This window comes from Didymella exigua (genome assembly GCF_010094145.1).
Source record: "Didymella exigua CBS 183.55 unplaced genomic scaffold M421scaffold_36, whole genome shotgun sequence".
Taxonomy (NCBI): Eukaryota; Fungi; Ascomycota; class Dothideomycetes; order Pleosporales; family Didymellaceae; genus Didymella; species Didymella exigua.
The window spans coordinates 156,301-182,319 of NW_022984810.1; the positions used below are offsets into that span (position 1 = coordinate 156,301).

The 26,019-nt window shown below is 53.5% G+C and overlaps 12 protein-coding genes across 12 annotated transcripts; 7 read left to right on the plus strand and 5 right to left on the minus strand.

Moving 5' to 3' along the window:
• The first annotated feature begins 268 nt into the window (after positions 1-268).
• On the plus strand, positions 269-3,843 carry M421DRAFT_424579 (RabGAP/TBC). The gene is made up of 4 exons (XM_033593794.1): positions 269-719; positions 793-1,090; positions 1,143-3,298; positions 3,349-3,843. Exons 1-4 carry the CDS (start codon positions 660-662, stop codon positions 3,409-3,411), a joined length of 2,577 nt encoding a protein of 858 aa, XP_033444944.1. The 5' UTR covers positions 269-659; the 3' UTR covers positions 3,412-3,843.
• A 272-nt stretch (positions 3,844-4,115) lies between these two features.
• M421DRAFT_8558 (eukaryotic type KH-domain (KH-domain type I)) lies at positions 4,116-5,987 on the plus strand (the record flags this gene model as incomplete). Its single annotated transcript, XM_033597576.1, has 4 exons — positions 4,116-4,158; positions 4,209-5,471; positions 5,521-5,678; positions 5,727-5,987. The coding sequence occupies 4 exons, from the start codon at positions 4,116-4,118 to the stop codon at positions 5,985-5,987; spliced, it is 1,725 nt and encodes a 574-aa protein (XP_033444945.1).
• Positions 5,988-6,792: 805 nt separating this feature from the next.
• On the plus strand, positions 6,793-9,738 carry M421DRAFT_424582 (GMC oxidoreductase). Its single transcript, XM_033593795.1, has 5 exons — positions 6,793-7,171; positions 7,250-7,710; positions 7,760-7,844; positions 7,906-8,309; positions 8,357-9,738. Exons 1-5 carry the CDS (start codon positions 7,138-7,140, stop codon positions 9,245-9,247), a joined length of 1,875 nt encoding a protein of 624 aa, XP_033444946.1. The 5' UTR covers positions 6,793-7,137; the 3' UTR covers positions 9,248-9,738.
• Positions 9,739-10,161: 423 nt separating this feature from the next.
• M421DRAFT_274521 (DUF706-domain-containing protein) lies at positions 10,162-11,364 on the minus strand. Its single transcript, XM_033588837.1, has one exon. The coding sequence runs from the start codon at positions 11,211-11,213 to the stop codon at positions 10,233-10,235; it is 981 nt and encodes a 326-aa protein (XP_033444947.1). The 5' UTR covers positions 11,214-11,364; the 3' UTR covers positions 10,162-10,232.
• A 537-nt stretch (positions 11,365-11,901) lies between these two features.
• On the plus strand, positions 11,902-13,288 carry M421DRAFT_424584 (Aldo/keto reductase). The gene is made up of 2 exons (XM_033593796.1): positions 11,902-12,557; positions 12,605-13,288. Exons 1-2 carry the CDS (start codon positions 12,137-12,139, stop codon positions 13,195-13,197), a joined length of 1,014 nt encoding a protein of 337 aa, XP_033444948.1. The 5' UTR covers positions 11,902-12,136; the 3' UTR covers positions 13,198-13,288.
• A 4-nt stretch (positions 13,289-13,292) lies between these two features.
• Positions 13,293-14,457, minus strand: M421DRAFT_274463 (2-deoxy-D-gluconate 3-dehydrogenase). Its single transcript, XM_033588836.1, has 2 exons — positions 14,237-14,457; positions 13,293-14,187 (listed from the first exon to the last, which is right to left on the minus strand). Exons 1-2 carry the CDS (start codon positions 14,363-14,365, stop codon positions 13,528-13,530), a joined length of 789 nt encoding a protein of 262 aa, XP_033444949.1. The 5' UTR covers positions 14,366-14,457; the 3' UTR covers positions 13,293-13,527.
• Positions 14,458-14,690: 233 nt separating this feature from the next.
• On the plus strand, positions 14,691-16,292 carry M421DRAFT_424585 (sorbitol dehydrogenase). Its single transcript, XM_033593797.1, has 4 exons — positions 14,691-14,934; positions 14,988-15,358; positions 15,406-15,817; positions 15,863-16,292. The coding sequence occupies exons 1-4, from the start codon at positions 14,830-14,832 to the stop codon at positions 16,178-16,180; spliced, it is 1,206 nt and encodes a 401-aa protein (XP_033444950.1). The 5' UTR covers positions 14,691-14,829; the 3' UTR covers positions 16,181-16,292.
• A 696-nt stretch (positions 16,293-16,988) lies between these two features.
• M421DRAFT_8564 (NAD(P)-binding protein) lies at positions 16,989-18,141 on the plus strand (the record flags this gene model as incomplete). Its single annotated transcript, XM_033597577.1, has 2 exons — positions 16,989-17,318; positions 17,371-18,141. 2 exons carry the CDS (start codon positions 16,989-16,991, stop codon positions 18,139-18,141), a joined length of 1,101 nt encoding a protein of 366 aa, XP_033444951.1.
• A 1,503-nt stretch (positions 18,142-19,644) lies between these two features.
• M421DRAFT_8565 (uncharacterized protein) lies at positions 19,645-20,138 on the minus strand (the record flags this gene model as incomplete). Its single annotated transcript, XM_033597578.1, has 4 exons — positions 19,645-19,674; positions 19,731-19,792; positions 19,848-19,913; positions 19,973-20,138. The coding sequence occupies 4 exons, from the start codon at positions 20,136-20,138 to the stop codon at positions 19,645-19,647; spliced, it is 324 nt and encodes a 107-aa protein (XP_033444952.1).
• A 531-nt stretch (positions 20,139-20,669) lies between these two features.
• On the plus strand, positions 20,670-21,231 carry M421DRAFT_274621 (uncharacterized protein). Its single transcript, XM_033588840.1, has 3 exons — positions 20,670-20,969; positions 21,023-21,078; positions 21,134-21,231. The coding sequence occupies exons 1-3, from the start codon at positions 20,759-20,761 to the stop codon at positions 21,158-21,160; spliced, it is 294 nt and encodes a 97-aa protein (XP_033444953.1). The 5' UTR covers positions 20,670-20,758; the 3' UTR covers positions 21,161-21,231.
• M421DRAFT_274612 (uncharacterized protein) lies at positions 21,194-23,578 on the minus strand. The gene is made up of 5 exons (XM_033588839.1): positions 22,824-23,578; positions 22,704-22,748; positions 22,369-22,646; positions 22,146-22,279; positions 21,194-22,082 (listed from the first exon to the last, which is right to left on the minus strand). The coding sequence occupies exons 1-5, from the start codon at positions 23,197-23,199 to the stop codon at positions 21,302-21,304; spliced, it is 1,614 nt and encodes a 537-aa protein (XP_033444954.1). The 5' UTR covers positions 23,200-23,578; the 3' UTR covers positions 21,194-21,301.
• A 513-nt stretch (positions 23,579-24,091) lies between these two features.
• M421DRAFT_103621 (cytochrome P450 52A12) lies at positions 24,092-25,782 on the minus strand (the record flags this gene model as incomplete). The annotated part of the gene is made up of 3 exons (XM_033586920.1): positions 24,092-24,275; positions 24,327-25,337; positions 25,400-25,782. 3 exons carry the CDS (start codon positions 25,780-25,782, stop codon positions 24,092-24,094), a joined length of 1,578 nt encoding a protein of 525 aa, XP_033444955.1.
• Between the last annotated feature and the right edge of the window lie 237 nt (positions 25,783-26,019).

Consider the following 26,019-nt stretch of genomic DNA (forward strand, 5'->3'; position numbering starts at 1 on the left):
TGATGGCGTGCATCGTCCCTTGCATTGTCGGCATGCTGCAGGGCATGCAATGCAGCCCTTCAAGACCCTCCAAGAATTCGTCCAGAGCTAGCGACGGTGTGAACCAGAATATCTGAGGCAGCGGACACGAGCGGTATTGTCGCGTGTATGCTAGCGTCCCGCAGGCCGGGCTTCTAGGTCGTGGCTGCCTTGGTTTAGCTTGTTTCATGTTGACCGCAAAACATTGTGATGTTGAGCAGTTCGCTACCTACCCCACGACCCTGAGGACACGCTGTTGACCTCATTTGGTGAATGAAGCTCGTGCGCCACACAAACGCTCAAGGCCAGATCACCCAGCGCTTCTGGCTCCAGCTCAGCGCAACGGCGAATTTTCACTGTTGCTCGACGGGCGCCGGATATAATTAGGCAGGTGAGGCTTACCCGTCAACTAGCTGCGGCATCGACCAGGGGACCAGGCCCACTCCGCATGTTCAGTTCAGCTTCGCTGGACCATTCACTTCGACAACACCGCCAAACGCCCGTGACGAACACTGCAAGGGCTTTGCACCGACTTTTCCTACACCTTAATCGCTATTTTGTAAACTACTTCAACCTTTGACCCTGCTGCATCAATTGCAGCGTCCCGAACGTGATATCTGGCGACGAGCAACCCTAGCAACATGGAGGAGGACAAGAAGCCCGAGAGGCCAACAAGCGTGCACAGCTCCGACAAGGATGCAGTGAGTGCCTCCAGCCCCGCTCAAAGCAAGCGATCAGACCAGGAGAACACCTAACAAGTGTGCGCCGTTGCAGGACAGCTTCGAGGACGCACCTGAGATAACCCCTCGCCCCGAATCACACTCCGAGCGCTCGCAGTCACGGTCGCGGTCGCTCCTGAGCAAGCGCGAGTCCACCGAAACCACTGTCCAAGAATCCAAAGCCGAATCCCCCGCGCCTGAGGTGCCGGTGCCAGAAGTGCCTACCCGCACCAAGGGCGAGGGCGAGGCCACCGAGACATCGACCCAAGACGCTGCATCCGCCAAGTCGCCCTTGCTCACGGCACACAGAATATCAGTGATATCAGACATGGACGATGTGTCGCTCGAAGAAGGCACGTGTACCTGTTGTCTGATAGACAGCTGAGCTTCGCTGATTCGCTACAGAAGGCGCGAAAGACGCCAGCCTGTTGCCCAGATTACCACCGCGAGACTCGAGAGACTCCACAGCCTCTGCAAGCGGCCTGCAAGGTCTCTCCGGCCAGATGCCTCCTGTCAAGTTCCTTCCACCGCCGCCCCCCCCTGCCGTCCAGGAGAAGCCCGCGCCGCCCGCAACGGTATCAAGAAAGCTCACAAGCCCTTTCGCGTGGCTCTCGCGCAATAGTTCGAGCAAGAAGCCCGGATCTCCGCCTCAGCCTCTCGCCGACCGCCGTAATACCAACGCGTCCATCCAGTCTTTGGGTAGTAACCCAGAGCTCACACTGAGCAGGATCGACGATGAAGATCAGAGAGGCAACAACCGATCTAGTCAGGGCAGTCTGCGTGATCGCTTCAAGGCGCTGAGGATGAGGGAGGAGGCTGGGATTACCATGGCCGACGAAACAATTGGAGAGGGAGGGCTTGGGATAACGGGCCCAGGAAGTGTTGTTGAGAAAGAGGCTGTGACCAATCCTGGACCCGGCAGTCTCTCTCGACAGTCAACTATCAATCCCGCTCTTGCGCCAGGCACAGCAGCTGGTTTCGCAACCGGTCCTTCCCCCGAGGAGGCAGAGCCAGTCGACTGGGATCTGTGGCAGTCTGTTGTGAACGAGGGTCCCGCTGCGATTGCTCAGACCAGCCCAGAGGAGCTGAACCGCGCTGTTTCCAACGGCATTCCACAAGTCATCCGTGGTGTCATCTGGCAGGTCCTAGCGCAAAGCAAGAACGAAGCACTTGAGCAACAGTACAGGGAGCTCGTAGCTCGAGGGACAGACAAGGAGCACATGTCAGTCCAGAGCTATGCGAACGGAAGCGGGAAGGAGAGGGATTCAATTGCATCCTCTGCGTCGTCAATCCACTCGGACTACTCCACGCCTGCTACAACGACAGGAAGCACGAATGCTCCTCTTGGATCGCCATCAGCAATGTCGGAGAGCTCCGAGGATCCCATCAAACTCCAAGCTAAAATGGCTGCAGAGAAGAAGGACAAGACTGCAGCTATCGTCAAGCTGGAGAAGACCATCAAGCGCGATCTGGGCGCACGGACAAGCTACTCGAAGTACCTCATGGCGGCCGGCTTACAAGACGGACTCTTCGGTATCTGCAAAGCGTACGCCCTTTACGACGAAGCTGTAGGCTATGCCCAGGGCATGAATTTCATTGCTATGCCGCTGCTGTTTAATATGCCAGAAGAGGAGGCCTTCAGTCTGTTCGTCACCTTGATGAACAAGTATGGCCTGCGAGACCTGTTCGTTGCGGACATGGCTGGACTACACCTGCATCTGTACCAGTTTGAGCGACTGCTAGAGGAATTCGAGCCTGCCCTTTATTGTCATCTGCGCCGCAGAGAAGTCAAGCCTCAGCTCTATGCCACGCAGTGGTTCCTTACACTATTCGCCTACCGGTTCCCCTTACAACTGGTTGTCCGCATATACGATCTGATTCTGACCGACGGTCTGGAAGCGGCCATCTTGAAGTTCGGCCTTGTGCTCATGCAAAAGAACGCCGAGACGTTGCTCGGTATGAAGGACATGTCCACTCTGACCAACTTCTTGAAGGAGAAGCTTTTCGACGTCTACATTGACAAGGCACCATCAGCCAACTCCATCCTTGAAAACGGATTCTTTGGCTCGACCAGCGGGATTGATAAGGAGATCTACCGCGCTGATCAGCTTGTTAAGGACGCTGTTGCAGTCAAGATCATGCCAGAGATGTTGAAGGAGTACACAGCCGAGTGGAAAGAGCAGCAGCGGATTGAGAAAGAGCGCGAGACTGAGCTGCAAGGTCTCAAGGAAAGGACAGCGACCTTGGAAACCAAGGTTAGGTCACTCGAGAACCGCGCCGAGCAGTCCGACAGGGAGCACGTTGAGATGGCGTCTGAGCTCATCAAGACCAAGGTCGAGAATGAGCAGCTCGCAGAAGAGAACGAGACACTGAAGACAAAGGTTGAGGGACTTCAGAAGATCGTGGACACGCAACCGGAAGAGGTAGAAGCGAGGTTGAAGAGCGATATGGAGACCGTGATGCAGAAGAATATTGTGGTTCACAACGAGAATCGAGCTCTGGAAGAGCAGATGGCTGAGATGGAGCAGGAGCTGGTGGACACCAAGATGAAGTGGGCGACAGTAAGCAAAACCAAGCACATCCGTAAGATGCAACAACTAACATGTTTCAGATCAACGAGGAACACGAGACGCTTAAGCAGAAGTGGAACAGCATCTCCCAGATGATGAGGTAACCTCAGCCTCTGGGTCTTGTTTTGTTTTGTCATTGCCGGCGTTTGGGTTGACTTGAATGTAGCACATCGGCACCATCAGATCTATCTGCAACCTGTCTCCTCGCGTCGAACGCGCACTAATTCGATTCGCGATGTTTATATTCGCCACAGCCGCTGAAACTCCTGGGAGCTGGCGTCTCTTATTTCCAGTACACATGCTTCGGCAGCTCTCAATGTATACCCATTGACCGACCACACAACCTGTCCTGTCGTATCCTGTTCCAGTTTTTGCTCGCTACCTGGATAGTATTTGTGTGTATGACGGACTTGCGGAAAAGTGGTTTGGAGAGTTGGATACAGTGACATCCTTACAACTCGCTGGAGTTGCTACAGTAGTCATAGTCCTAGCATATCAATGTGAGAGCATCCCGGTCATCTAGTATGCGTTCCGAGTCAAGAAGGAACCTCACGTCCACCATCAGTAAATCTGACTTACCTCAGCATCGGCTGGTGAAGGTACGACGCGCACGTGCCAAGCACGCTAGTTCTTTTGGGCGCACCAGCCTCGACTCTTTCTCTTTTCCACCGGCGCCACCCAAGATCGCAACACGACAACCACCACTGCGCAGCCAAGCCAATCGCAGTGTCACCCTCTCCCATTACTTTTGAAGTGCTTGCGACCCATTCTTCATAGGTATCTCGATTCTGCGACCTACTTTGACACCATGGCCGCACCTCCCGATCTGAACGCCATCCTGGCAGCTCTTGGTAAGCAGACTTCGACACGTCTGACACGCGCGATCTAATTCTTCAATCAGCAGCCGGACGACCGGGCTCTACTCCCTCTCAAACACCGCAACAGCACCCACCTCACCAGCCCCCGCCTCCCGGCATGCCTGCAGGCTTCCCCGGCGCCATGCCCACTGTGGCACCGCCTCAGATTCCCGGCTTCAACTTCCCGCAGCCCACGAGCTCTGGCAGTCTCGACCTTAGCGCAATCAAGCCCGTCAGCTCTGGCTCAGTCAGTATCCAAGACGCGCTCGCGAAAGCGCGTGGCTTTGCGGCACAAAAGGGCCTTGCCTTTGATGCGCGTCCAGGTATGGACCAGCAGTGGCCAGGCATGGGTGGACCACCGCAGACTTACGCTGTGCCAGCTCATCAAGAAGACCCGCGGTTGAGCGGACGCCCTTACCGACGTTCGCGATCCCGCTCCAGGTCGCCGCAGCGCCGAGACAACCCCCGTGATAGCTACAACCCTTACCGAGATGAGCGTCGTGATGAACGTCGCGGTGCGCCTGGCGGCTACGGCCGCGATCGCTCTCGCTCCCCCACTAGGCGCAACACCTTTTCCCCTCCCCGCCAGCAGTATGGCGGCAATGATCGTGCCACTCCCCCCAATGACAACTCTGAGGTGATTCTCATTGATTCTTCGCTCGTTGGTCTCGTCATTGGACGACAAGGTGAGAGTCTTCGTCGCATTGAACAGGAGTCTGGCACTAGGATCCAGTTTATCAATGGCCCTGAGGCCGGACCACAGCGTCAGTGCCGCATCACAGGAGCTCCTAGTTCCCGTATCAGCGCGAAGCGCGAGATCAACCGCATCATTGAGGAGAACGGCGGCAACCCTGCTCGTGAGACTGGTCGCAACGCTCGTGCTCCTCAGAAGGCGACGAGTCAACAGCCTGCCCTTCGTGAAGGTGAACAGTCATCTCAGATCATGGTCCCTGACCGTACTGTTGGTCTCATTATCGGTCGTGGCGGCGAGACCATCCGTGACCTGCAAGAGCGCAGTGGCTGCCATGTCAACATTGTCGGTGAAAACAAGAGTGTGAACGGTCTCCGTCCTGTGAATCTCATTGGAAGCCCTGCTGCTGCTGCCCATGCTAAGGAGCTGATCATGGAGATTGTCGACAGTGACACCAAGCAGATGGATGGTGGTGGTCAGCAACAACCCCAGCATCAGCAACAGAACCAGAGGCGTGACCTCGACCCCTACGGCGGAGGCGGTGCTGCCGGTGGAAACAAGATTAATGACAGCATCATGGTCCCTTCAGATGCAGTTGGCATGATCATCGGCAAAGGTAACATTGATCCTTCGGTTAGACTAGGATCTGTGCTAACATCAAGTAGGAGGTGAAACCATCAAGCAAATGCAGTCTGAGACTGGCTGCAAGATCAATGTTTCGCAAGCCTCCGGTGCCGACATCGAGCGCGAGATTGGTCTTGTTGGATCCCGTCAAGCCATCGACGATGCTAAGCAAGCCATCTGGGATAAGGTCGATCAAGTGGTAAGATTACACCAAGACCTCTTCGATATACAACCTGACACTTTGCAGCGAGAGAAGAACAACAGCAGGCGACGTGACAACGGTGGTCAAGATAACAGTTACTCACAGCAGTCACAGCCTCCGCAGTCATTCGGCCAGCCCGCCCCCCAAGGGCAGCCTCCTGTGCCTGCAGCAGGCGCTCCAGCCGGCGGCGCAGCTGACCCATATGCCATCTACGGTGGCTACCAGAACTATCTGGCGATGTGGTACGCATCATTTGCTCAACAACAGCAGCAAGGAGGCGCACCACCTGGTCCGCCCGGTGCCTAGGCTGCATTTCGCCCGTGATCATGCACATGATGCTGAGACCGCTGCTCGATGCCGCTGCTTGATGCTGCTTGCTTGCATGAATGCTGCTTGGAATGCTTTACGTGGCATGATTATACCCGACTTTCTGGATTTCTTCTCGACCTATCTTGACATGCGGACCACAATACCGCTTTAATCGCCGATGACTTGCGCTGCACTGCGATGCGATGCTTACTCGATGTTCACGCCGACTTCGACCTCGTACGTACATGGGCTGCTTGACCTCGCTGCTTTCGACGGATCTTTCAATGGCCGTCGTCGCCTAGTCTGCGTACTCTTATGCATCTCGCTTGAGCCATGCCTATCTCCGGATGAACAATTGCGCTTGAGTCCTTGTCGACTTGCGATGCTATGATGCGCCACTCTACGTTCCCGCTCGACTGATCTTCGAAGCTGCTTTTCTGCGACTAGACTGTGCCAAGATGTTCTCAGTGCAAGCACTTATCTTCGACATTCTCCGATCATTTCTCGACACATTACCAAAAGTCATACGTTCGTGTCTCGATGGAGGATGACTTTTATGGGCTGGCGCTAGTGGTGGATAGGGCGGAGGGCAGACGATGCTTTGAAGTCATCACCTGAATGACCTGGCGAAGCAGTATGAGTAGTGCTTGAATTAGCAAAACGCTAAGTACGTTGCTGCAATCCAAGTCTTTTCTGCTCACAGTGAATCTGGCTCCTCGGACCCAGAACAGAACGTCTTGCTCATCGGCTACCAAAAATACAATGCACTGTCAGCGTGACTGAGTAACTTCATTCGGTCGTAGCTGACCTCCACAACGCCTCTCGCACTTTCTCAGACTACCTGCATGCCCCTGCAGCGAATCTGGACAGCCAGCTGCACGCCTCATGCAAGCGCGGGGTACTTCCCCGCATTCTCTCAGCCCCGAGAGATCAGTGAGCACCAGTTCAGCACACAAGGGTCATTCGCCGTCTCGAGAGGCGCCGCTCAGCATGTAGGATTGGCCCGTCAGCATCTAAGGCTTGGAGCCCCACCGTATCTGCAGCTTCAAGATGGCGCTTACTTCAGCTGCAAGACTATAAAGGAAAGAACACCTGGACGTCAGGAAACCCCACACCTCGAGTCCAAAGGCCCAAAGCAACTACAAATATGACTGTCAAGGAGTTCACAAGCAAGAGCTACGGTGCGTCTACTCCGATCCAACATGATCGACCAATCAAATGATCATCCCGTAGCACGTAAGCTGATGATCTACAATTAGACTACGTTGTCTGCGGCGGCGGAACTGCAGGCCTAGTCATTGCTGCTCGTCTGAGTGAGGATCCCAACGTCTCCGTCGCAGTCCTCGAGGCCGGCGGTAATGGCCTGAACGACATCTTGATCGATGGCCCGAACCTATTCACGCAGCTGTGGGGCAAGCCGCAGTACGATTGGGACTACAAGACTGTCCCGCAGGAGGGTACGGTTGGCAGAGTCCACGGCTGGGCCCGCGGCAAGGTCCTCGGCGGCAGCTCGGCAATCAACTACAACATGTTTAGCATGGCGTCGCGTCAGGATCTGGATAATTGGGCTGAGCTTGGTAATCAAGGGTGGGACTTTGACGGCCTTGTCCCGTATTATAAGAAGTTTGAGATATATCACCCGGCGAGTGAGACGTTGGGGAAGGGACTATCCAATGAGTATCTGGACAAGGAGCTGAGAGGCACGAATGGCCCAATTCATGTAAGTTCGAAGGCGGAATCGATTAAGAAAAAGACCCTGACAGAAGTAGGTCTGCTTTGCCGAGACGGATGTAGCGCCAATGCAGGACATCTGGCCGAAGACCGTGCTCAATGCAGGCTACAAAGAGGCAGAAGGTGATTACCCAACAGTGCCCTCTCATTCACAATGGGTCTATCCTCATACTAACCCGTACAGATCCCCGCACAGGCTCTGCCATTGGCGGTTTCAACCAGCTCAACACCATCGACCCGCGACACAACAGACGCAGCTATGCTGCAAGAGACTATTACGAACCCAATGCTGGCCGACCAAATTTGGCCCTCCAGCTCAATGCGCTGGTGTCGAAAATCGAGTTCCAGAAGGATGGCGAGGAGGCGACAGCCACGGGTGTCCAGTTCATCGTCGATGGCACCACGCATACGGTCAAGGCCAAGAGGGAAGTCATCGTCAGTGGTGGAGTGATCAACTCGCCGCAGCTACTGGAGCTGTCTGGCATTGGCTCTCGCGCTGTTCTGGAGAAAGCTGGTGTGGAGATTATTGTCGACCTGCCTGGCGTTGGTGAGAATCTGAATGATCACACGGCGACGGCTGCTGTGCTGGTGATTCGCCTCAACATCCTGTTCGGTCAGAAGACTGACATTTCTAGGGAACCATCGACGAAGTGCCTTCGGCCGAAGCACTTATGCGCAACCCAGAGATCATGCAGCAAGCCCTCCAGGCCTACATCGAGCACAAAGCCGGTCCTTTCGTTGGCGCACCAACAACCACCGGCTTCGCATCCCTCGAGAAGATCCAGCCCAACTTCGCAGACGCAGAAACCCACATCTATTCCCTCCTCGCCGAGCACCACAACAAGAACCCCACTGCCGATCCAGCAGGTCGCAACGCCCTCCTTGCACGCCAACTCCTGGACCCCAAGGAGGCAGTGTGCCAGATCATCGGCCTCTCCACCGGAGCAAATCTAGCAAACACGGATAACCCTTCCAAACTCTTCCCCTCTGAAGAGGATGGCATGTGGATGACGCTGGGTGTCTGCTCGACGCGCTCCCTAAGCCGGGGCTCAGTGCACATCACCTCCGCCGACGCCACGGTCTATCCGACAATCGACCCGGCGTACTTCTCACACCCGCTGGATGTGGACATGATGGCACGAGCTCTGCTGCACACCCTGAGCTTCATGGAGATTGAGCCGCTGAAATCGGCACTCAGGCGCGAAGCAGACGGCACGCCTGTGGTTGCCAAGACGAGTGGTAAGTTGCCCACGAATCTGGACGAGGCGAAGGGCTTCGTGCAAGCGAATACCGTCACCGAGTATCATCCGGTCGGGACTTGTGCGATGCTGCCGAGAGACAAGGGCGGTGTTGTTGATCATGAGTTGAGAGTGCATGGCACGAGGAATGTTAGGGTGTGCGATGCTAGTATCTTCCCGCTGCATGTACAGGGGAACATTGTGAGTTTGGTGTATGCGATGGCTGAGAAGGGGGCGGATTTGATCAAGGTTGGTGCGAACGGGACGAATAGTGTGAACGGACACTAAAGATGTGCGCTGTCGCCGGAGGGGAATAGGTGGTGCGAAGAAAAACTGCGAAACAAATATCGCGTCTGTAAAGATCGGATGTTGTTGAAGTGAAAGCTCTTCGTTGGACTTCAGTAATAGAGGGGTCAGTACGCTCACTAGACATCAGACGAGTCCTCTCTCTACTGCTTCTAATGTCGTCATCAGAATCGCTAATTATCTCGCCGTCGATATCTCAATACGGCTAGGAACGCCGCCCTCACAAGCTACACACCGTCCAGCCGGCTGGTCACAGCAGCTCGAGCCTTGTAACAGAATCATGTCGGGCAACAAGAGGAAGAGTCGCCGACTACGTGTGCGTCTGGCCGTTTTTCGGATCTCCATCCAGCTCGCGACTAGAGGGCGATAGTAAGTCGGCGTCACGTAGACTTGCTAGATGTGCTTTGTCGTATCCTGCGAACCACCGGGCTCCACTACTCTGGATCACAAACTTGACTTCTTCGTCGTTGTTCGGCTTCAGATTGGCGGATGCAGGTTTGTTCGTCGCGGCCGGGCAGATATTCTGGTACTCGTAAAGAGCGTCGACGCTGAGTTCCGCAGTCCCGTGCTCATCATCGAGCTTCCCTTCGCAGATGGTTGGGACCGCGGGTCATGCTTGTCTATCGTCTGACGTTGCTCCTGTACGCCATACTTGGACTGGCACATGGTCATTACTCTCTGGCACTGGGAGATGTGTCCAAGCGAAGGTATGGCGAAAGTAGCATGCGCGATGACTGTCAAGATCGAGACATGGAAGGTTCGACCTGGGATATTGTTGGCTGTTCAGCCACGCCTGTGCCTTGCGGTGTTCGGAAGAAGATGTGAATGAGAAGCTACAATCGTAAAGCAGAAACGGCACCTGGGTAATTACCATGAAGAGAAAGGAATATAATTAACGGGGCCTTTTGGCCGCACCGTTCCGCTATGTATCATAAAATCATGTAAACCTCTAAGGAACTTGCTCAATCTACCACCTGATCTTCTTGTCCTTGCCGATGTACTCATCAATGATATCAAGATAGTACTCCTTCAAGTCCTCCACCTTGGGGATATCATCCGACTTGCTGTACAGATCGTACGGGTTGAACGCCCTGACAGCCTCGAGCATCTTGTGGTCCTTCTCGTTCATCATCCACCTGTACGCGTTCTCCTTGTGCCAGGGGTAGAAAGAGTGGTAGCGGATCATAGCCAGGCCCTCATCAGGGATGGTCGACTGGTCCTTCATGATGTGGTATAGGTACTCGTCGTGGCCCCAGGACAGCATGACGTTGTCCATGCCGCAGCCAGGCACGTAGATGCCGTGCTCAGTGCTGTAGATCTCGTCGTTGTAGTCAGGGTTGGCCTTGAATGTGTCGGGGTAGATGATGCGCTTGTCGAAGGCACAGCCGACGGGGAATGTGTCGCCAACAACGTCCCACTGGCCCTGTGCGTCGTAGAAGAAGAGAAGCTTGCCCAGGTCGTGGATCAGACCGACGAGCTGGAACCAGCGGGGCTTGCCGTCGCGGCGGATGGCCTCGGCGGATTGGAGAAGGTGGTCGATCTGGGAGAGGGATGTGTCGGGGTCGGACTCGTCGATCAGTGTGTTGAGCTTCTCCATGGCTTCCCAGATGGTCATCTCCGCACGGGTCTTGCCGTGGAAGTGATTACGGGCGCGCAGATTATAGGCGACGGTCTGCTTCTCGTGCTGCTCGCGGTAAAAGTTTTTGACGCGGTCGCATGCGTCCTCGTACTGGCGAAATTGTGTCTTGTCCTTCTCGGAATCGAACTCGGACTGTGCGTAGATGTCCTTCTCCTCTTGTGTGGCGGTGCCCTGCTTGACCTTCATAGTGGCCTTGAGAACGTTCACATCGTCGATGGCATCAGAGGTAGCCTCAAGGGCGAGGCCATCGCGGTGGCCGTTGAAGTTCTCAGCCACGTTGGGCTCCTCAAAGATGGCGCCTGGTGCCATTATGGTGTGATGTACGTGGTGGGTTGTTAGGCGTGTTCGCCAAATCTTCCAGGTGATAATGGTGTAGTCTGGAGACGGGATGAATAGACAAAGCTGAGAAGAAAGGATGATGATAATGATTTAGAGGGCGGCGCGCAGTGAAAGTACTTATCCTCCTGTTACCCCAGCCTACATCGGCGGGTCCCTTCTAAGTTGAGTAACATCACCATCTAGAAATAGGCTCTCTATGGACAGAGAATTCTCATAGTCCATCTCAGGTCCACTGAAACGAGAAGCCCCCGCGATGAAGAGCTCGAAGTAGCATGCGGGGAAATTCTGCCCGCGCGGCAGATCGCATGCGCGAGATCTGGGGATTCTGGAAACCAGCACTGACGGACCCACCGCAGAAATGTGTGGCTGGTGGTTGGTTGGCCTTTCTTAGCCTTCACATCGTCGAGCGGTTTGTGGACCCTCAGAGTAATAGCGGCGAGACAAGGCCCGCTTGAGATCAGACAGAGTAATTCTCGCCGCTCCTCCAGTGCCGCGACACTAGTGTCGGTTATTGTTGTGATCATGCGGGAGCGCTGCGTGATGACGAGCTTCAGCGACAAGGCAGCTCACGTGATGGCTACACGTGCTTCGGTCGAGAGTTCCCCGACAGATATGAAAGAGGCAAGGACACCCACTTGGCAAACAGCCTCCTGAAAACTTTTCCGTAGACGGAGCCGCAGCGGCGCGCATCAACGTTGTGCCAGCCTCCAGCTGTTCAGCGCGCGGGCTCTGCTGCCCCGCGGTGGGGCAGTTTCGGCTCTCGGAAGAATTAATCTCATCAATCAGAGCGTGACGTCGGCGCGTAGCTCTCCTCATACGGCGTTCCAAGCCATCCAAGCCATGGACCCCAATACTATCCCCCACCATATTAGATACATGTACCCAGCGCCTCCATGAATCCGGCCCTTTCAAAGTTCATTCTTAAGGCCACTCCTGACTCTATTCTCCACCCACAGCCCGAAATGAATACCGCAATCCCCCTCAACACTGGCGCTACTATCCCCGCCCTCGGCTTGGGAACGTGGCAGTCTGCACCTGGTGAGGTCAAGAAGGCTGTTATCCACGCCATTGAAGGCGGATACAGGCACATTGACTGCGCCTACTGCTACCAGAACGAGGACGAGGTCGGTGAGGCTCTCCAGGATGTCATTTCGCGGGGCATCGTGAAGCGCGAGGACCTCTTCATTACCAGCAAGCTCTGGTGCACATTCCACACCCGCGCCGAGGAGGGTCTGCAGAAGAGCTTGGATCTCCTGAAGACTCCCTACGTCGACCTCTACCTCATGCACTGGCCGGTGCCCATGAACCCCAACGGTGAGTACCCTGTTATCGCTCAACAGACTAGATGCTCACGCTCGCAGGAAACCACCCTCTCTTCCCCAAGCTCGAGGATGGCAGCCGTGACATCGACCACTCCATCACACACGTCGATGCATGGAAGAACCTCGAGAAGCTGATCCAGACACATCCCGAGAAGGTCAAGGCTATCGGTGTCGCCAACTACTCCGTTAAGTACCTCGAGAAGCTGCTCGCCAAGGCCACCATCACACCCGCCGCCAACCAGATTGAGAACCACCCTCTGCTGCCCCAGCAAGAGATCGTCGACTTCTGCAAGCAGAAGGGCATTCACATCACTGCGTACAGCCCACTCGGCAGCACCGGCTCGCCGCTCTTCAAGGACGAGGGCGTCATTGCGGTCGCGAAGAAGCACGACGTTGCTCCAGCCACGGTACTGCTGTCCTACCACCTTGCGCGCAACTCGTCTGTGCTCGCCAAGTCTGTGACACCTAGCCGCATCGACGAGAACCGCAAGCTCATCTCGCTTGACAAGGACGACATTGAGCAGCTTGAGGCTGTCCAGAAGAAGAACGGTCCTACAAGATACGTCTACCCGCCGTTTGGCGTTGATGTTGGCTTTGCCGACAAGCCTGGAGGTATTGACCTCTCCGGTTGACTGGAGAGCAAGCTGTAGGTATACCCAGATAGACAAAAGGTTACGATTGAATGAAAGATGTTACGCCATGCCGGTGCACCGAAAGACTCTACTTCAAATGCGCGTCGTCTCGAAGTTGCTCTGTCATTGTGCAGAGTGACTCTAGTACGGAGTTCTCGCTCCCTGAAAGCTACTGAAGTTCAAGTTTGCCTGCTGCCTCGTTTAAACATGTAACACTCACGTATACCTCAGCCATTATCAAGTTACTACCATCTCAGCTTCGACATTTCCATGATGGAAGTCAGAGTCTTCAACTACAGCAATCTAAGTCTATGCAGCACCTCGACCATTCTACCTACCCATCCACCCGCCATCAACAGTCAACACCTCACCAGACACATACGCACTCGCCGCGCTCCCAAGGAACACCACTGTGCCCTTAAAATCCTCCGGGCTCCCCCACCTACCCGCAGGTATCCTACTAAGAATACTCTCGGCGCGCTTCTCATCCTTGATCAGCGCCTCGTTCATATCCGTCGCAATATACCCCGGCGCAATCGCATTCACACTAACGCCCTTGCTCGCCCACTCATTGCTCAGCGCCTTGGTCAACTGACCCACGCCACCCTTCGACGCCGCGTACGCAGGCACAGTGATCCCGCCCTGGAAGGTCAGGAGGGATGCAACGTTGATGATGCTGCCGCGGCGCTGCAGGGGCAGGTCTGCGGGCTGGCTGAGCATGTGTGCGCCAATGTCCCGGCAGAGCGTGAATACGGAGGTCAGATTGACCTGGAGCACGGCGTTCCAGTCTGAGTCTGGGAATTGGTGCGCGGGGTGCCGTTTCTGGATGCCGCCACAGTTGAGCAGGATGTGGACTCTGTGACCGTCCTTCAGGATCTTGGGGGTGAGCTCGGTCACGCTCTCGTTCGAAGATAGATCGGCCGTGTAGATCGTGGCTTTACGGCCGAGATTTTCGACAGCTTGTTTGGTTTGCTGGTTCGAGTCGTCGCGCTGGGGAGCGGTTAGTGCGACCTTGGGAGGTTTGGTGGGGTGAGTGTACCTGTACGAGGAGGATGTCTGCGCCTGCTTCGGCGAGGGCAATGGCCATCGATTGACCGATTCCTCGTGTGCCGCCTGTGACGAGGGCTGTCTGGCCCTCAAGTGAATAAAGCTGCTGTACGGTGGTCATGGTGCTGTCAAGCTTTCAAGCTGGTATGTAACCGGAACAACGATGCTGTGATCGGAATCGCTTTGGAAGATGACCTTGAGTGTAATAGATTTAAGATTCTACGAAAACAGAAGAGCCTGGAGCGGATATCAGCTGAGCGATTTTCAGATCTCGAAAAGGTGCGGCACTTGTTACTCGGCGCTTCATGCTGCAATCTTGGGTCAACATTCAGACGGGCCTCGGAACGCGACCCCACACTTTCAAACGCCGACGCGCGAGCAGACGCCGACGTGGGAAGCTCCACGACCTCGTGTGTTTGGGTAAAGCTCGCCGCATGCGCGAAATAGTTTTCCGTGGGACGGTAAGCCGAGCGTGATCTCTTCCTCTCACTATCCTCTTACCCTGATTGCTATTTTCTAGCTTTGCAGTGAACAACTCTTCGATCCGATCTTGTCCAGCAAATCGTTCAGCAACATCAACCTACAATGTGCGCAACACACAGCCAGACGGCGACAGAGAGCACGCCAGATGTCTCAAGCCAGCAGCAGATCCGCGCATCCGTCTTACACGGTGCGAAAGATCTGAGGATCGTAAGCCATATTACCCAGAAAATGCTCGAAGTTCCAGCTAACTCGCGCCGCAGGAATCGCGCTCAATCTTCCCACCAGGCCCAACAGACATCCAGATCAGCATCCGCTCCACAGGCCTGTGCGGATCAGACCTACACTACTACAGACACAACCGCAATGGCGATATCCTCGTGCAAGAGCCGCTTTCTCTCGGCCACGAATCTGCAGGTGTCGTTGTTGATGTTGGCTCAGAGGTCAAGGACTTCAGTGTTGGTGACAAAGTAGCGCTCGAAGTTGGCCTGCCGTGCGAGCAGTGCGAGAGGTGTAAGGAGGGGAGATACAACATTTGCAAGGGCATGAGGTTTAGGAGTAGTGCCAAGAGCTTCCCTCACGCACAGGGAACGTTACAGGACAGGATCAACCATCCTGCGGCGTGGTGCCACAAGTGAGTTGAAAACGAACGTTGTGAGAGAATTATGCTGATTGGTGCAGGCTGCCTGAGAATATGTCGCTCGATTTGGGTGCGCTCTTGGAGCCTTTGAGTGTGGCAATTCAAGCCGCGAAGAGGGCGCAGCTGCAAGCTGGTTCCACAGTATTAGTCTTCGGTGCGGGTGCTGTCGGTCTGCTGGTCGCCGCAATGGCGAAGATCTCCGGTGCGGGCACGGTTGTCATTGCAGACATCGACCAAGGGCGGGTTGACTTCGCAGTGCAGAACAACTTCGCAGACCGAGCATTCACAGTACCAATGAAGCGCGGCAACACGATTGAGGAGCAGCTCGATATTGCGAAAGAGACGGCTGCGGCAATCGGGAAAACACCACGAGGCAGCGCTGGAGAGGTTGGTGAGGTCGACGCGGTATTTGAGTGCACTGGTGTGCCATCGTGCGTGCAAGCATCAATATACGTAAGTAATATTCCCCGACAAGCTGGATAGTCGCTGACATCACAGGCCGCACGACCCGGAGGTAAGATGCTGCTCATCGGTATGGGAACACCAATTCAAACCCTGCCTATCTCCGCTGCGGCACTCCGCGAAGTCGACATTCTCGGCGTGTTCAGATATGCAAACACATACCCGACCGGTATCGAGGTCGTGTCGAAGAAGGGGCCTGACTACCCAGACTTCTCGAAGCTCGTCACACATAGGTTCAAGGGTCTCGAGTCAGCAGATGAGGCGTTTGAAATGGCTGGCAAGACAAAGGATGACAACGGCAATCTCGTCATCAAGGTCGTGCTTGAGACCGGCGAGGAGAAGGCAAATCTGTGAGCATGTTGTGGTTGTAGATACCTCCGGCGTTGGGAGAGCTCATTGTTGTAGATGCCTTGTTGATACTGTGACCAAAAGTAATAACGTATGCGGAGAAGAATCCCGACGATCACACTAGACTGTGCTCAGGTACGTCCCATATCGTGACCCTGCTGACGCTCAAAGGCCATCGCAACAGCCGTCACATTAGTTTGCAGTCATCAGCCTCGCTGCGACAAGTGTTGACTTGGATTCGCCTTCTTCGCGTGTGTCAAAAAGCCGAAGCGCTTGATGTGGTGGAGTTTTGCGGGGTGGGCGTTCTCAATGGAGAATATCTCCCCGTCTGGCCCAGATCTGCAGAGGCCCTAACGAACTGCGGCTTCACATTGCTCCACACCGTCGTTCTCAGCATTTGCAAGAGAACATCACGATTTCTGGTACAGCGTGGTCACTTGGTGTCTCTGATCCCGAGGCCTTCCACGTGTGGACAGTCGAAGTGTCAATGTCTCAACAGTTTGGAGAAAGTCGGCGCGAATACTAACAGTGCCTGGCGGAGCATGCAGGCAAAGTGTGGAGAATAATGCTCTTTGGAGCGCCTGTACAGGCTCGATTTCTTGGACGTAGTATGTTCAGCTCAAGATGGATATTTCTGAGCCAGATCCAATGCTTTGGACCCTGGGAACTATGGCCGTGGATCTTTTTGGGTGGTGAAGTCGGTGCTCGCTGGAGACATAACTTGTTCAATCGTCCTCTCCGCACATAGTATCACACTTCTTTACTCTCCAATTCTCAAATCTCCTTCTTTCAATCGCACATTTTCACATTCGCAATGGCTGAGCTCCGCAGACTCAAGGTTGCCTGCTCTGGCCTTGGCCGCATGGGCGCCCGTCACGCCCTGCACTTCTTGCACCGCACACCCAAGGCCGAGCTCGTAGCAGCCTTCACACCAGACGCCAAGGAAATAGCATGGGCAAAGGAGCACCTCGAGCCCTTTGGCGTCAAGACATACAGCGACTACGACCAGATGCTGAAGCACGAGGGCCTGGAAGCCGTCGTTGTCGCGACTGTCACCACCGCCCACGCCGAGCAGTCAATCAAGGCCATCAAGGCTGGCAAGCACATTCTGTGCGAGAAGCCCTTCAGCACTAAGCCCGAAGTTGTACGTACTTCCCATCACATCAGAAGTGGAACGCAGAGCTGACCATTTGCAGTGCCAGGACATCCTCAAGACTGCCGCCGCCCACCCTCATATCAAGGTCATGTGCGGCTTCTCGCGTCGCTTCGACGCTTCCTACCGCACCGCTTACACTCTCGTCAAGTCCGGCGATGTCGGCCGCCCCTCCATCCTCCGCTCCCAGACCTGTGACAAGTACGACCCCTCGGGCTTCTTCGTCGAATACGCCAAGTTCTCGGGCGGCATCTTCGTTGACTGCAACGTCCACGACATCGACCTGGCACTGTGGTACTTCAGCGCCGAATCCAACGGCGCGAACCTGCCTAAGGTCAAGTCCGTCGTTGCCTTCGGTATCACAGCTCTTGAGCCCGATCTCGCCAAGTACGGTGATGTCGACAACGGTGTTGCCATTGTCGAGTTCTACGATGGCCAGATTGCATACTTCTACAGCTCGCGCATGAACGCACCAGGTCAGCACGACATGACCGAGATCATCGGCACAAAGGGCAAGCTTGCTGTCAACTCGAACCCCATGACCGACCTCCTGGAAACACACCTGCCCAACGGTGTCCAGCGCTCCATTCCCCAGAACTACTACGAGCGCTTCGAGCAGGCCTTTGTTACCGAGGCCAATGAGTTCACAGATGCTGTGCTCAACAACAAGGATGTCCCCGTCGACATTGAGAGCTCGTATCAGGCCGTCAGGATCGGTGTTGCGCTGCAGGAGAGTCTGCAGACCCAGAAGAAGATCTGGTTCGACCGCAACGGTAACCAGACCGACGAGCCGCAGACCAAGTCTAAGTTGTAGGTCAAGAGTATTTTCGTTCAGCAAGCGGACAAGTATGTTATGATAGACGGAGTCACTGAGACTAAAGCCTTAGGATCTCGGAACAGCTCCACAGATACGGTTTGACGGTATTGAGGATTTGTGACGGTTGAGAGGAGAAGCAGATCAGTTGTTGGCGGTGGTCTGGTGCTACTTCCTCATGTTGTTGAGCACCTCTTACCTCAGCTGCATCACAAACACTTCATCAAAACAGACCCCCCGCAGCGAGCCTTGGAGAGCAAAGATACAAGCAGGACAACAACACAGAAGAACACAATACACTCGTTATATACATTTGCCCTTGATACCGCAACAGGATTACCCGGGCTTCTAATGCACCCGTTCTCAGTACCTCTCACTTGCATCCATCGCGTGAATCGTCTGGTGGCTTAGGCCACATGTTGAGGATTGGATCCTGGCAGCCCTAATCGTGCCCGCTGAAGTACCTCGGATACAATACATCATAAGTACTAACAATCTTCTCACTGGTTCAAAACGTACCCAAGCAATGACTGCTTTGTACGAGATCGGTCCCCGACCAATTTGCAGACGCAACTAGCAGTCTTTGCTTGTAGCGTCGAACTTTTCAATGTATGGCATTACTTTCAAAATGCAATTCACCAATGTCGAAACAGTACTTGGTTTCGGAGTTCGGAAAAGTCCATATTGACCCCTTGTCCTAGCTTCTGGGTCTTCCAAGGTTGTAATAATACGACCCTACTAACACAAGAGCTGCGATTGCCAAGGGGCAGGCTATCTGTCCTATCACAAGATGATCTCCTCCTGCCTCGAAAACTGAGATATGTAGATGCCTGACGCTTGAAATTTCAAGATGCTGGAGACATGGGAAGGCACGATGAAGTGCACGAAGTCTGCAGTGACGATGAAATTCTGGGATTGAAACTTAATCCTGTCTTTTGTTCTGCATTTGTCATCATGAATAGTACCGGTGACAAAGGCCCAGCTCCACGATTGTCTCGACTCAGGCTTGTTAGCACGAGCAAAGATCATGCTAGACCCATCACTCACTTTAAAAAAGCCTATCCCCAGACTCTATACGGGCCGGGACGAGTCGGCACGAGCTTGTGGCTTAGTATCGCATAAAATGCGCTGTCGTGATGAGGCCCGTCGGAGGCTGAGCCGTCGTGCAGCAATTGAGGCGTTCCCTCGTATCGCCTTTGCGATGCGAGATCTACGCTACAATACGAACTTAGCGAAAGCTTGTTAGAGCTTAAGCTTTGCCGTTCGACCCGACAGAATGCTTAGGACACTGACAACCACACGTACACGGCACAGGTGACACACAGGTACGTACACTGAGTAGATGAAAATGTTTAAGGCACGAGAGACTACAATGACAATCATGCAGATGTACGAGTCAGCTCACGAGAGCTCGAATGGCAAGCAATATAATCAATTGAACTAAGCCAAGCATGTGTAAGATCGAGCCTTGACGAAGTATCCCGCCCTGTCCCCCATGAGCACTCAGTGGTAGCAGTGGTTGCACTCCGCTGGCTGTGGCGTGTTAGCAAAACGTTCCCAAAACCAACGTGGCAAGTGGAGAGTCGAACTTTCTTACTCGGTGCTAGGCTCTGGTAAGCTTTGCCGACGCAGGAAGCATCCTTTGCAGTGTCTTGAGGGTGATCAGCTCTCTTTCCGTCTGGAGTAGTGCCAATGATTGGACTTACTTCTACCTTCCTCGGCAGCTGCGATAGCACAGGATGCGAGGAGTGGACTAAGAGCCTCGACACATTCTGAGCAAACGTCGAGTCAGCTCAATTGAAACTCGTTAGTGTGGATTTACTAGGCAGACCTTTCATGTGACAGCCGAAGACGGTCAGCCTGGACACAGTGTCGTCAGCAACTGCGTTATAGTTGGCGATGACAGTATCTGGAGTCTCAGCATCGCGGCTGAAAACGACCGGGTTGGCTGCTGCCAGTAGAGAAGTGGCCAAGGCAAAGATGATAGAGGCCTTCATTGTGTCGAGTATAGTTGAAAGCTTGTAAAAGTAATGAGCTGTGAGGTCTTCAGCTAGGGCTCCTGGAGTCGTCTTTATACCTTCTGAATTGCTCAAAGTGTAATATCTGGAGTATCGTTGGTTGGCTACTGTTCACAGCTATGTTGCGGTTGCGCCGCCACTAATTGTCTCCATGTCGTATCACAAATGGTTGTGACATACATATACGAACCACTACTGTTAACTAATGTGCCGAACTGGTCGTATATGCATTCATCAAATTGTATCAATAGTACTGCGCCATTTGTCACAATCCATACATACCAGTAGGAACGTGATCCTGCCAGCAAGACTGACAAGCTACCAAGTTCGCCTGAATACGAGTATTCGCAGCTACAACGTCTGGGGATGAGCATGATTTCAGCACCTGCCTATTTGATACTAAATGTATACGTGTATACTGGTGTGCGTAGGATCACTCGCATCGGCAGATGAACCAACAGCCAAGATCATGTAACAGGGAGCGTAGAGATACCACATATAAATGCGATTGAAGCCCACTCTGCTCGAAATCCGCCATCATCTATTCTCAATTTCAACAACTGCCAATCCGATCTTTCTACTTCTTCCATTCTATAGCTATGAAGCTCACTGCTCTTGCAACTCTTGTCATGTCCACCTTAGCTGTGGCCACCACGACCACGACACCTGACCCCGTGCAGCATTTCCTCACGACCGCGAACTATACGGTCGTTGAGCTCTTTCGTCTAGGCTGCAAGTACAAGCCATGCTTGGAGGTGCTTGCTCCGACCATTGCGTCATGTAGCTTAGCATTGGCACAAGAAGAATTCGGTGAGTGACCCCAGGAAATCCCAGTAACCATAACGCTGAGACATGCTGTTCAGATTTCGTGAATGATGCGCTGTGCTTTGCCTCGGCTGCAAAGGAGATCCACAGCAAGGTAGGCATTGTCCCTCTCAGTCCCTTTCTTACTTCGAGTACTGACCTGCTATTAGCCTGCAGAATGCAAAGGCTGTTTCTGAAGCCGCAGACATGTGGGGGGATACTATTGGCAAGCTAGATAGGAATCATAAACCGCCTATACATCTCCTAATCTTGGCATTGGCTAAGTTGTGACATGTGTCCCACTTGCCTGTGCCTGTCCGCAGTGAACTTCTCAATATCTAGTATGACCTTACTTCATAAAACAATCCTGTAAGGTCGATCCAATCAAACCCGTCTACCGTCGGGAAGTTCGAGACAAGAGACCGATAACCGTCAATGTCGTCGTGCAGCCCTAATGTCATTATATGCATAGCGTAGTACCGTTTCAGCCACTGGTACTCTGGGATCGGTACCGCAGCGCCAGCTGAAGTGGCGAGAGCAAGGGACCAGGCCACCAGGTTGTTTACAGTGTATGGACGAGAATGACAGTGAAAGGAGTAGCTCTTCAAGTCCAGAAGCGAGAATATTGTTGAGGGCCCGACAGACTCAGCATCATCCTGCACGTCTGAACTGGGCATGAACAAGGATAGCGTCAACGCAACACGTGATGCGAGCAAGCTGGTCAACCGCCCCTGCGGTCGCATCTTTCGAGGTCCTATCCATAGATACAGTTGCAGAATTTCGGCTAGAAGGATCTCGACGTCGGATGAGTCGCGTCTGGCTTGCTTTTGCGATGCGAGAACCTTGAGCAAGGCATATTCGGTGTCATACAAGGGTCCAGCTACAAAACGGTCAACGTCTGCGCTACTTGGCGCACGCGCGTAGACGAGACCCAGCTGGTGCAGTTGATAGAGGATGGTGCGAAGCGGTCCACGGAAGAACGGTAAGCTCTCCATGCTGCGCTGAGTAAGCGCGAATGTCTCAGCCACTAAGCTTGGTGGTGACATGTTTGGTTCGTTGACAGCATAGTAGGGTATATCTGGTAGCTGGACTTGCTCAGCGGAGACGAAGAATTCGCACCTGATGATGGTTAGCATATAGAGCCAGTGGATACAATAAGTTTTAGATTTGGGTACTACCCACCATTGTATGGCTCTCATGGACCATGGAGATAATTGCTTAAGACCCATAAGAATATCGCCATTGCCTCTGATCTTTAATATCTTAGTCATGGCATTGTGATGCATAACAGCAGCTTCAAACATGCCAGCAAAACTCTATGGTAAATTAGCAAGTGCAATGCTGGAAGCGGATATGCATTCGCGTCGACGGCAAGACCAGCTTGAGGAGAAAGGCCAGCACTCACCGATGTAGCTTGTATGCATGCCAGCGCATTTATAAGATAATCTGAAAACCTCCCCAGTTGTGTCTGATCAGCCAGGTCTTGTCTGATTTTCCTGAGCGATTCAATGTACCATGATTGGACTTCTGCGGAGTTGAAGTCTCCCTTCATCCCGTCTCTGATCAGGACGACCGAGTACAGCCAGACCACAAATGACACCTCGCCTCTTGCCATATTCCACATGATGCTGTTTTCCCGAGTGGAGACAGATAATGTTTTGTCGTTCTCGAGTATGTGTTTGTCTACGTATGGAGTCAATATGCGAAGACTGCAATGGCACATGTCGATTATCCGCTTACCATCGCAGCACGGCAGGGCATCCCACATGAACGGGGAACTAAGGACTTCGCATTGTTGTCAACAGATTTTCTTGAGGTCTGTTCACCGTCAATGGGCCGGCAGGCCCGAGCTAAACTTACAGTACTGAAGGAGGTGGTAGCGATCCTTTCGGACACCAGGAAGAATGCTAAAGGCATCGAAGGAGCGCAACTCGGTGATCTTCGTAGGTATATAGCCGCTGTCTCGCCGTGCTATCATGCCCATTCGCTGCGTATGTTTGAAGTCTCGCAGTTTAGCCTTCCTTTGCGATTCTAACTTGCTTTTCTCCGCTTCTTCTTTGCTTTTGTTCACCCATGCTCGAGCCTTCATCCTGACGATCGTAGCTCTGTCTGGGTCCGAATGATCCAGCCATTTGAAATCAAGGTTCCTGGGTTGGGATTCCAGCGAGCAAGGCGGTACTACCCGCTTGAAGAATTTCGCAGTTGATCTGTTTGGATGATCTTGGTATGGGGACATCTTGAGCTGTCTGCATGGGGTCTTGAAGAGCCCATCGACTCACATCGTAGCTCTCTACGGAAGTTTGTTATAACGTGGGATAGGAAAAACTCCAAGTAGAGCAGCCGTGTTCGAGAACAGTTTATAAAGCCGTCCATGCATGTCTATGGGGGTCGACTTCGAATAGTCAGCCCGCATCTGTACGACGTTGGCACGGCGCAAACCCCCAAAAAGGTTGCGAGCCGGGCTGAAAGGATCGTATGGTGTCTTGTGGCTGATGACGGCCACCAATCGTGTTCGAATATCTAGTGCTCTTCCGGAGCTCTAATATTCAGCTCGCGCGCATTGTGGTGCAATGATGATGCATTTATCCTTCTGTAATATTCGATAGGTCCCAATAGGTTAATGCAGCAATCCGTGCGACATCTCTTCATTCAGGTAAGCAGGACTTCTTGCCCTCAATGCTGATAGAATTTTCTTATACTTATAATAGAGATAGAGAAGAAGCTTCTCTGCGCCTTTTACATGGGAGCTTTTTGAATTCTAGTCGTATACAGTGTTGTCGTGCAAAAGGCCTGAAAGGGTTCGTGTCGCATGAACAGCGACACGGCCTATGTATCTATTGGTTTCGAAGGCTCTAATGACGTCATTGTGCCTCGGGATGATCCGAACCGCCACGGAGATCAACGCGACACCATCAGAGCCATCAGTAACTTGTTTCAGACCTCCGATTGGTGGCTAGGTAAGAGGATATGTTGCGATATTTGCTTTGCGGACCTTGGTGTTCTTCTAGCTTTATCGTCTTTTACATTACGTAAAACATTTCGATTAAGGTGCAATGCTCTTTGACACCATAAGCGTGATTGTCTTGTTCCGAAAACCACAGCCAGCTGAAGAGGATCCTGGGCTTGGCTTACCTCTCAGGTGCAGCGTGCAATCGTACCTTGACCCCATCTTTAGGCCTCCCTGTCAGCGAGAAGCTCCACTCGATCGGATCCGATGTCGCGGCTCCGCGCGCCATTTTGTCAAATCGCTGCAGAAGGCGCACAACCACGTACCCAGTCTTGGTCAGCGCATTCTGCTGTCCGACGCAAATGCTGCACACCCATCAGTACATACATGACGCCACCACGAGACGTTACACATACCGTGGACCACCGTTAAATGGCAAATACTCAAACCCACCATGTTTATGATCCTGCCACCGCTCAGGCCGAAACTGCTCTGCGTCGGCTCCCCAAAACGCAGGCCGTCTCTGCATCAGCCAGACAATATACACCGTCTCGGTTCCCTTGGGCACAAAAATAGGCGACAGACCGTCTTCGCCGCCTCCACTGGGCAGACTCGTGTCCCGCGTGCTGCGGCGCGAGTTCCACGGAACGGGAGGGTACAGGCGAAGCGTCTCGTTCATGCACCATTGGAGGTATGCACAAGCTTTCAGACCAGCAAAGGTGATGTCCTTGGGAGATTGGAATGTGCCGAAGTCCTCGAGGATGGTTGTGCGAAGCCTGTTGTAGACCTCGGGGTGCTGGGCTAGCATGAGGAACAGGAAGCTCATGAAGGAAGCTGTGGTGTCGCGACCAGCCACGAGGATGGAAAGGAGCTGGTTGCGGAGTTCTATGGGGTCGCTGGTTTCGCTTGCGAGTTTATCGGCGAAGATGTACCGCTCTTTCTCTAGCTGTTGCATTTGGTCGCGGCCCTCGTGGCGGCTCAACGCCTGACTGACGAATTTGTCAATGTAGCAGTGACACAGCCGGCACTTGTCCACGAAGTTCTTCGTCTGAATGAGAGCGTAGAACTCGTTGAGCAGCATAGCCATCATGATTCGTCGCTGGCAGGTTTCAAACGCCTCAACGAATACAGTATCTTCAACATTCTTTGTTGAAGCTCCTTCAGAAAGCATCGAAAGTTGAGTGTCCGTGCTCTGCCCAAAAAGGAACTCACTGGTAGAGTCCATGCTGAGCCGAAGGAAAAGCGGTTGGAGATCTATCACCTCTGACCAGTCCCCTGCCTCTGTAGGCAAAGCCTGGAGCATGTTCTGGACATGGCGCTCCTCCAACTCTAAATCACCAACTTGATCGCGCGTGAACTGCGGTCGAAGAATAGCGCGAGCGCGCTCCCATTGCTCTCCGTCCGCTGAAAAGACGCCGTGACCGAGTCTGCATTGGATGGTCAGTCGCCTGCGACACATGTATTCGTACTATATGATGAATCAACTCACAAAGGAGCAAAAGATCCTCTCCGCACTTGACCAAGTTCGAAGTCCTTAAACTGCGTTGCTAGCATGGCTTGGATGTTCTTGGGGTCGGATGTGAAGATCACTTTGTCCCCGAGTATCTTGGTCTCGTACGTATGGACTGTCTTGTTCGCAGATGTTTTATCAAAGGTACTGCGCATGTAGTCTAGGATCGTGTTGTTGCTGAGAGCCCACATCGTCCTGAACAGATTGGTAAGCGCGAACGGATCTGGCCAGTTCTCCATAGGCGTAGGTCCGCAGCCGAGTCTCTTTGCTGCTACTGCATGGCGACGCTTCGTTGAGACCGTTGAAATGGTGCTGTACACGATGAAAGTAATCGTAGCGCCTAGTAGATAAGTGACCAGCATCTTGACGCGGTGCGCGAAGCTCTGCGCCAGAAAAAGACAGACTCGCAGAAAAAGACAACGGAGGCTCGTTGGTGTAGGCTTCAAGGTGGACCGGTGCGTGAGACCTTACAGTGGGTTGCGGGACCTGCTTACGATGCTGATGCTAGCTTCGGCTGAGATGACCATTTATCCAGTTTGGAGAATCAGCACTAGCTCTACTTTGTATCAAGGCCGACGAGTCTTTGAACGACTCTATTT